Source organism: Nicotiana sylvestris, chromosome 1 (genome assembly GCF_000393655.2).
Source record: "Nicotiana sylvestris chromosome 1, ASM39365v2, whole genome shotgun sequence".
Taxonomy (NCBI): domain Eukaryota; kingdom Viridiplantae; phylum Streptophyta; class Magnoliopsida; order Solanales; family Solanaceae; genus Nicotiana; species Nicotiana sylvestris.
The window spans coordinates 112,721,172-112,731,417 of NC_091057.1; the positions used below are offsets into that span (position 1 = coordinate 112,721,172).

General features: G+C 37.6%; 1 protein-coding gene across 1 annotated transcript; it reads left to right on the forward strand.

Annotated features, from left to right (window-relative positions):
• Nucleotides 1-248: 248 nt before the first annotated feature.
• On the forward strand, nt 249-686 carry LOC138873405 (uncharacterized). Its single transcript, XM_070151876.1, has 2 exons — nt 249-398; nt 519-686. The coding sequence occupies exons 1-2, from the start codon at nt 249-251 to the stop codon at nt 684-686; spliced, it is 318 nt and encodes a 105-aa protein (XP_070007977.1).
• Nucleotides 687-10,246: the final 9,560 nt, after the last annotated feature.

Sequence of the window (10,246 nt, forward strand, 5' to 3'; positions counted from 1 at the left end):
ACGTGATTGGCATGCTAGAACCGGTAGTGCCAAAGGCTAAGGCACCAATGCCAAGGCCTCCTCCTACATACCCTCAAAGGCTTGAAAAGCAAAATAATGAGAACCAATTCAAAAGGTTTATTGATATGATGAAGAGTTTGTCTATTAATGTGTCGTTAGTTGAGGTATTGGAACAAATGTCGGGATATGAAAAGTTCATGAAGGATTTAGTGACAAAGAAAAGATAAATGAATTGTGAGACTAGGAATATGACATATCAAGTGAGTGCTATTGTGCACTCAATGGCTCCAAAATTAGAAGATCCCGGCGCTTTCATAATCCCTTGCACTATTAGGAGTGCCGATTTTGCAAAAGCTTTATGTGATCTTAGGGCGAGTATCAACTTGATGCCCTACTCGGTATTCAAAACTTTGGGGATTGAGAAACCAAGACCCACATCCATGAGATTGCAAATGGCGGATCGTGCAATGAAGAGGCCTTTGAGTATTACTGATGATGTGTTAGTTTGTGTTGACTAGTTCATCCTCCCTGTGGACTTTGTGATTCTTGATTGCGAAGTGGACTATGAGGTGCCTATTATTTTGGGTAGACCTTTCCTTGCTATGGGGAAGGAATTTGTTGATGTGGAAGCCAGTGAGCTCACTTTCCGGGTGGGTGATGAAAAGGTGGTCTTCCATGTGTGCTAATCTATGAGGCAATCGAATAGCAATGAAGTTTGTTCGTTTGTGGATTTGGTGACCGACGTGATTATTGATGATGCTAGTTCCACAATGAATGTTGAGGATAATTTGGAAGCCATTTTTCTCAAACTTGATGATGATGAGGAGAAAGAAGGCTATGTAGAGTGTGTGAACGCATTGCAAGGAATGGGGTCGTACACTTATGAGCCCCGCAAGCTATCCTTGGATCTTGAAAATCGGAAGACTCCTTCAACAAATCCCTCAATCGAGGAGCCTCCCACTTTGGAGTTAAAGTTTTTTCCTCCACATCTCAGGTATGAATTCCTTGGCCTTTTTTCTAATTTACCGGTTATTCTTTCCTTTTGTTTGACTGACATGTAGGTAGAGTCCACATTGGAGGTGCTACAAAGGAGGAAAAGAGCAATCAGATGGACATTGGCGGATATCCGGGGCATACGCCTTGCCTTTTGCATGCACAAGATTATTTTGGAGGAGGGTGACAAACCCTCCATTGAACATCAAATGAGGATAAATGAAGCAATGCAAGAGGTGGTCAAGAAGGATATCATAAAGTGTTTGGATACCGGGGTTGATTACCCCATTTCCGATAGTTGATGGAATTCTCCGGTGCAACATGTCCCAAAGAAAGGGGGCATGACTGTGGTTACCAATAATAAGAACGAGTTGATTCCTATGGACTATCGCAAGCTCAACGAAGTTACAAAAAAAATCATTTTCCACTTCCCTTCCTTGATCATATGCTTGATAGATTGGCCGGGTGTGCCTTCTATTGTTTTCTCGATGGGTATTCCGGCTACAATCAAATTCTCATTGCTCCGGAGGATCAAGAAAAGACTACTTTCACTTGTCCCTATGGGACTTTTGCATTCTCACGGATGCCATTTGGTTTGTGAAATGCACCGACGACTTTTCAACGGTGTATGATGGGTATTTTTACCGACATGGTGGAGGATATTCTTGAGGTCTTCATGGATGATGTTACACCCCATGTTTTTGTACGTGAAAGTATGCCATAAGTAAATTGATGGAGGCTCGGAAATAAGAGGTTATATCCCGCATTTTCGTATGTTAAAGTTTCGTCGTAAGTTAATCAATGTAAGTTGGGGAATGAGATTATTTTGAGATTATAAGCATTAGGCTATTTTAAACAAGTGATAGGTATTCGTAAAAGTGAGAGGGTAAGCAAATTGAAGAAAATGAGTTTCGTCGAAGTTTGACATTTTGGAAAATATACGGTCCAAGCTATAATACCCGATATTTATGCACTAATGCCATTAAAGGTAACCTATGACCATGATACTAGGGTACATAAAGTGTGTTAAGTGAGTAGTATTTTAAGTAATTAGAGATAATTCTTAATTATATGAATAATTGGTTAATTATCGGATTAGTGTGGGATTGATAAGTTAATTAAGGAAAAGGGGTAAAAATTTGGATAAATTTAAGGAGGCTTAACGTGGAAGTCCCCCGAATTTCAGAATTATGACACTTATATATGAGTGAAAAGTTGCACAATTATATATATTATATGTGGCTTAGTCATTATTAAGTGGGGCCCACACCAATCCAAAAATAAGACCCCCTAAATTAGAGATCTACATATATCAATGATAAGAACGTGAGATTGGCATCTTAAGAACATATATCAATTTAAAGAGAGATTAGGCATCTTAAGAGAGATAGATATATCAATTTCAAACCAGATTTCATGGCGTCTTAAGAATGTGAGATTTGGCAATTATAAGAGAGTACGGTGTAATCTTTCTCAAGAATATCATACGAATATTTCCCTACTCCGATCTTTCCATCATGAGTTTTGTCGCAATTGTCGTGTTAGAAGGATTGTCCAGAGGGCCTGATCAGGTATGTTAAGGATATCCCTTCTTTCCTTTTGGTATGATCCATACGATACAAACGAAACGAGCAAATTCACAACTTCCATAAATGACTCTATTCATAGAAGTATTAGAGGTACCTATGTTCTTAAATTCCCATGTGTCTTATTATTAAATCTTCTGTTCATGAGTCTCAGAAAAATACATAAGTTGAAAAAGTTTACTTCATGATATTACTTAAAGGCATAATGGTCTTATGACAGTACAAAGGATTTTATTGACGTACTTCTTATGCATTGCATTCATTTATTCATGTATATTGACCTATAACCAGATGACATTATATACGCGTGTATATGTATATGGGATATAGAAAAAGGTTACGGTGTTATATACGCACCACCACTTGATCAACTGATATACGTTGATTATTTTGCCCACAGTGGCTTAGATAATATGATGGGATGCCCTCAGAGGCTTGATGATGCTATGTGTTACACATGTACCTATGCACGACATGACATTCATATGCATATGCATGACACCATAAGTACTTCATGATTTGTAAAGTTATCCAGACTTACATGTCTAGTCTTTTACTCTATGTTTCTTTCATGTCTATTATTTACTGATTTTTATTCCTTACATACTCGGTATATTATTTGTACTAATATCCCTTTTGCCTAGGGATGCTACATTTCATACCCACGGGTCCCGATAGACAAGTCGAGAGTCCTCCAAGTAGGCTATCAGCTCAGCGAAAGGTGTTGGTGCGCTCCATTTGCTCCGGAGTTGCTTATTTAGTCAGTATGATTTGGACGTGTATTATTTAGTACGACGGGGCGCTGTCCCAAACCTTTATGGTATCTATCTACTCTTAGAGGCTTGTAGACATATGTCATGTACGTAAAAGATTGCATGTCCTTGTCGGCCTATATTCAATATACGAATGGTCATTTTGGTCTTATAGGCCTGTATGTCCTTGTCGGCCTATATTCAATATACGAATGGTCATTTTGGTCTTATAGGCCTGTATGTCTTATGTATAAGATAATATTACATGTTTTATTCTAGTTATCCTACAGCAACCATTCCATCTCATTCACCTATGATAGCATGATACGAAAAGATATGTTATGTTGATTCTCGGTTGAATAAGGTATCGGGTGCTCGTCGCAGCCTATCGGTTGGATCGTAACAAAAGTGGTATCAGAGCAGTTCTGTACTAGAGAGTCTACAAGTCGTGTCTAGTAGAGTCTTGTTTATGGGTGTGTAGTGCACCACACTTATAAGCAGGAGGCTACAGGGCATTTAGGACTGTCACTCTTTCTTCTTACTCTAGATCGTGTGGTAGATCTCAATTGTAAGAACTCAATTTCCTAAACTCTATCTTATTTATAATACGATGATGCCTACATCTAGAAAGATGGTTGATAAGAGATATAGCAGTGGAAGAGTTGAGTTAAAGGAACTCGATTTTTACATGATGCTTATAATGAGTAAATGTAAGGTCTTCAGTAGATCATGTGTGTACTAAGACGTGTAAGTCTCTTAATAAGGAGCCTTAAGGCAAGAATATCCATCTACCTCTATGTGAAAGGCAATGAGAAATTCAGAAGATAGATACAAGTTTCAACAAGTAAAAAGAGCAAGATGAAGAAGGGTACGAGGCACCCAATTAATGAAGATGATCAGTATTTACAATTTAGACAGAGGAATATAAGCCTTTTGAGTTACCTTTAACAATAACAGAGGTATGTATAATTGACCACACCCATCTCATTTATTCCCTATGGGGACTAACAGAAGTAGTATAAGAGAAGGACGGATATCAGGATCCGGCTGGGATTAGAGTAACCCAAGATAGTGAATAGATTGTTTGTGTTAGTTGACATTTCCGAAGGATATTGCAAATGTGCTAATAGATTGCACTCTAAAATAGTACAGCTAGATATGAGTACTACAAATATGGGTACTGGAAGCCTTGAAGGGATAAATATTACCTTAGTGTGGTTCCTATCCCTAGTAGAGAAAGAATGTTAGGCAACCCGAAGAGCCAGTAGATAGAGTAAGGGGAGCTAAAAGTAAAAAAATGCCTTGTTCGAGTTTTTAGAATAAAGTGATATACATAAATGTTAGCGGGAAATAAGAAGAGAGTTAATGAAGCATTATGAGTAAGATGTGATACATGAATGACAATGGTAGATAAAAAAGATGACAGTATTACAGAGTCTATAGTCAAGTGAAGGACAAGAGGAGAGGTGACATGCCTTGTGACAACAAAAGAGTATAGGCCAAAATGTTACATCCTCATTTCGAGAAATAAGTTCGTGACTCCAAAACGACTACCAAAAGGAAAAGTTAGACCCTAGGATAATAGAAATCAGTATGGATTGGTGAACAAGATAAACTAAACATGAATTAGTAACTGAGTGATTTGATAATGGTAGGCATCATGAGAATTTCAGATTGTGTTCCGATGATAATAGAATGGACAACAGAAGAAGATTCATGAGAAATTCAGAGAATGTCATTCACGAAGACGCTTCCCTAAAGCAAGCAATATGAGCAAAGTTCAGCTTAAGGGATTGTATGTGCCAGTTATTCTAAGTGTCACCCTTGCGAGTAAGGAAATTTATTATCCTTGGTACATAAGGATTACCACAAGCCGAGTAAGGGTCATCGACGATGTGAAAAGACGCCAAAAAAATGAAGAGGTAAAACACCTATAGGTAGATCATTGTAGCTCTAAATCATAGTACTCCCAAAATATGGGAATATGGAGTGATGTGGCATTAAGTCAGAATTAAGTGGTTCTAGTAACTATGGAATGGTAAAGGAAGAATGCAATAAAAAGGAGAAAGGTATGAGATTTTGACTTATTCAAATCCTACAGAAATACTACGATTCCATAACATTATGCAAATACGACGTCAAGGAGAGGAAGTAAGGGCTTCCCCTGTATGTTATTAATAAATAAATGTGAATGAATACTTGAGACATAAGGAGCTAGTGCGAGAGGTAAGTTAAGACAAATCAACAGATTGTGCAAGATAAACATAGTGAACCCCAACATGGGGAATTCAGTCTCGCAAAATATGACATTGTGACCCTTGAGAAATATTAGATATGAGTTGGGGTAGTTAAATGTACCATATGAGGGTTACAAAAATAAAGAGAGTACCACTAGGAAGACAGTCAAAATATCAGTTCAGGAGCAACCCTACAAGCACAAGGGCATGGAGGTAAGTAACTACGGATTATTATAGGCGAGGAATGACATCAAAAATTCCGCCGAGTATACGATGTAATAAGCTCGCAGCTTTACAAGAGTCAAAGGGTCTTCCCTAAGTACTACAACAAAAGACTAGTTGAGGAAATAAGAAGAACTTCAACCTAAGCACAGTGACCTAAAGAGGGAATGTTCATGTAAAAACAGTCTCACTACAAAATTATACGCACTCCAAAGGAAATTGGTACCTACCGTGGTTAATAAACGGGGAGTAAAAATTGAAAGTAATATTCGAGACAATATGAGTTTCATAAAAAATTCTGGCATGCGTAGGAACTAAGATAAGCTAAGTATGCACGCAACAAGGGGGCAGAAAGACCAAGAAAAGTAATTGCTTACATTTAAAGAAAGTTGAGAAGGAACGAAAGGAATTATTCGATCAATGATCCAGAGATATTTATGTTACGAACGCACTTAAGAGTTCGGAGTATTATCCATGCAGCATATATGTTGACAATCATACATCCGTAGAAGATTCTGGTATAAGTTAAAAGAAAGAATTGAGCCTAGAGCATAGATAAAGAAATCATTGTTAGATGATGGTATCACAGATATTCCGTAGCGCCCATGAAAGGCTAAAGTAATAACTAATACCAGGAGCCACAGATTGAAAGATAGCTTAAGCCTACATACATGTTGATCAGAGGGAGGAGGAAACTAAAAGAGTTACATAAACTAAGTAAAACAAGAGTCTGGTTATTGGATCTAGAAAATTATAGAAATTGTGATTGAGATCATTGCAGAATCACTCTTAATATCAGAGGTACAAGAGAGATAGTACAGTAGCCATATTCTATAGCAGCTCTACGATAAAGCTAGTTAGAAGAGTACCAGCCTCATAAGAAGTCAGTATGAAGCTCCCACCGGAGGTGCAAGTATTATAATAGAGCTTCACGTTGTGGAGGTGAATTACACCTATATGGAAGGGAGGTTATGAAAGGAATAGAAGAGGTGAGGTGATATTTTAAGGTGAGTAAGGTAAAGGTTAACAACGTACGAGATACTCAGGTACAAAAGATTGTGAATAATTCATACTTCTTATAGAGGGATATAAGCGTTGGGATTCAGTATCCAAGAAGGATAGCAGTGTCGTTAGTGGCATATTTTCCAGCCTATGGTTTCTAGGTATCGAGAGGTCTAGTTAAGAGAATAAAGAAGAGTTAGAAACGATATGATGTCTCACTTGATGTTCCAGAATAACATAAGAAAATCTATGGTGCAAGTAGATTGAAGCAAGGTTGTGAGTAGTATAAATAGATATGTGTAGGTCGCAAGCTAAATTATGGTAGAGCGACAAGGTTTTAGGAAGACCGGAGTAAGGATAAGAAAAGGTAAGTGAGAAGGTGACGAAAATGGATAAGTCCTCGGGATTAAGCCCGTGAAAACAAGAGAGTTGATGGGTTCTCTAAGTTATAGAAAGCTCAGTATAGACTGAATGAACTCAATGGAGTATAAGACTAATAGCATTTAGAAGAGATGGAATATTGCCCTGGTAGTAGAATGATGGTGTAATTGTGACACATAAAGGATGATGTTTGGGCCTTCGGCTGAGTAACGATTTGAAGGAAAAAAGGGATTTCATGAATTGTACAGGATTAATATACCCATGTAAGGTGAATCACATTGAGATTCTATGAAATACGGTTATGGAAGTATAGTATTGCCCCTAGGTGGATTAGGCAAGTCACTTCAGATACCCGCCGATGAGACGTAAGCCCTAGTGGCAATGTATTACATAAGAGGTTTCAAGTTATCTATGGTAGATTATAGATCAACATTGAGGTGAATTAACAATAGATGGATAAAAGTTACAAAGTATGAGATAAGATTATGCCATCATTCTTAAGATGAACAGTAATAAGGAAGCATTAAAGGACTTAGATTTATACATATATGATAAGCAACAAAAGAAACCTGGAGTTTGGTAGCAGACCTCGGTAACAATTAGCTGAAGTATGACTTATGGTATAGTATGACCTACCTAGATGCAGTAAAGTCACATGGATGGATAACCGGGGCTATGAAACAAGATATAACAATAGTCGTAAGTTTGACAAAGTACTGAACAAAGAACATCAGTACACCTATAGATACCAGAGGGACATCTTGTCAAGTTATGTATATGTTCCCAAAGTGAGGCCTAGAGATTAGATAAAAGCTAAAGAGAAGAGTCGTATAGGCGCACATACAAGGAAAACGTCGTACAGGCTGCATGACAGAAAATAACAACAGATTCCGACCACAAGTCGTGGTGTGAGAAAGAGGGCTAAAGGGGGGAATGCCTTGGCTTTTGGAATTATTCACAAAACAGTTGCCTAGATGGAAAGGAGAGTACTGAAGTATTCAGAAGACATAAGTTATGAAAATGATAAGTGCATCAGTCAACATTCGAGGACGAATGTTCCAAAGGGGGAATGATGTTACACCCCATATTTTTGTACATGAAATTACACCATAAGTAAACTGATGGAAGCTCGGAAATGAGAGGTTATATCCTGCATTTTCGTATGTTAAAGTTTCGTCGTAAGTTAATCAATGTAAGTTGGAGAATGAGATTATAAGCATTATGCTATTTCAAACAAGTGATAAGTAAATTCTTGAAGGTGAGAGGGTAAGCGAATCGATATACGGTCCGAGCTATAATACCCGGTATTTATGTACTAATGCCATTAAAGGTACCCCATGACCATGATACTAAGGTACATAAAGTGTGTCAAGTGAGTAGTATTTTAAATAATTTGAGATAATTCTTAATTATGTGAATAATTGGTTAATTATTGGATTAGTGGGGGATTAAAAAGTTAATTAAGGAAAATGGGTGAAAATTTGGATAAATTTAAGGAGGCTTAACATGGCAGCCCCCCGAATTTCAGAATTATGACTCTTATATATGAGTGAAAAGTTTCACATTTATATATATTATGTGTGGCTTAGTCATTATTAAGTGGGACCCACACCAATCCAAAAATAAGACCCCTCTAAATTAGAGATCTACATATACCAATGATAAGAACGTGAGATTGGCATCTTAAGAACATATATCAATTTAAAGAGAGATTTGGCATCTTAAGAGAGATACATATATCAATTTTGAACCAGATTTCATGGCGTCTTAAGAATGTGAGATTTGACAATTATAAGGGAGTACGGTGTAATTTTTTTCAAGAATATTATACGAATTTTTCCCTACTCCGATCTTGCCATCACGAGTTTTGTCGCAATTGTCGTGTTAGAAGGATTGTCCAGAGGGCCGGCTCAGGTATGTTAAGGCTATCCCTTCTTTACTTTTGGCATGATCCATGCGATACAAACAAAACGAGCAAATGCACAACTTCCATAAATGACTCTATTCATAGAAGTATTAGAGGTGCCTAGGTTTCTTGAATTCCCATATGCCTTATTATTACATCTTCTGTTCATGGGTCTCAGAAAAATATATAAGTTGAAAAAGTTTACTTCATGATATTACTCAAAGACATAATGGTCTTATGACATTGCGAAGGATTTTATTGATGTACTTCTCATGCATTGCATTCATTTATACATGTACATTAACCCATGACCAGATGGCGTTATATATGCGTATATATGTATATGGGATATGGGAAAAGGTTACGGCGTTATATACGTACCACCACCTGATCAGCTGGTATACGTTGATAATTTTGCCTACAATGGCCAAGATGATGTGATGGGATGCCCTCAGAGGCTTGATGATGTGATGAACACATGTACCTATGCCCGACATGGCATTCATACGCATAAGCATGACACCATAAGTACTTCATGATTTGCAGAGTTATCCAGACTTACATGTCTAGTCTTTTACTTCATGTTTCTCTCATATCTATTATTTACTGATTTTCACTCCTTACATACTCGGTACATTATTTGTATTGATGTCCCTTTTGCCTGGGGATGCTATGTTTCATGCCCGTAGGTCCCGATAGACAGGTCGAGAGTCCTCCAAGTAGGCTATCAGCTCAGCGGAAGGTGTTTGTGAGCTCCATTTGCTCTGAAGTTGCTTATTTAGTCAGTATGATTTGGACATATATTGTTTAGTACAGAGGGAACTTGTCCTGACCTTTATGGTATCTATTTAATCTTAGAGGCTTGTAGACATATGTCATGTACATAAAATATTGTATGGACTTCTCGGCCTATATTCAGTGTACGAGTGGTCATTGTGGTCTTATAGGTCTGTCTGTCATATGTATAAGATGGTATTACATGTTTTATTCTAGTTATCCTGCAGCAGACTTTCCGTCTCATTCACCTATAATAGCATGATACAAAAAGATACGTTATGTTGGTTCTCGGTTGAGTAAGGTACTGAGTGCTCGTCGCGGACCATCGGTTGGGTTGTGCTAGATGATTTCTCCGTGGTTGGGAATTCTTTTGATGATTGCTTGAATAAT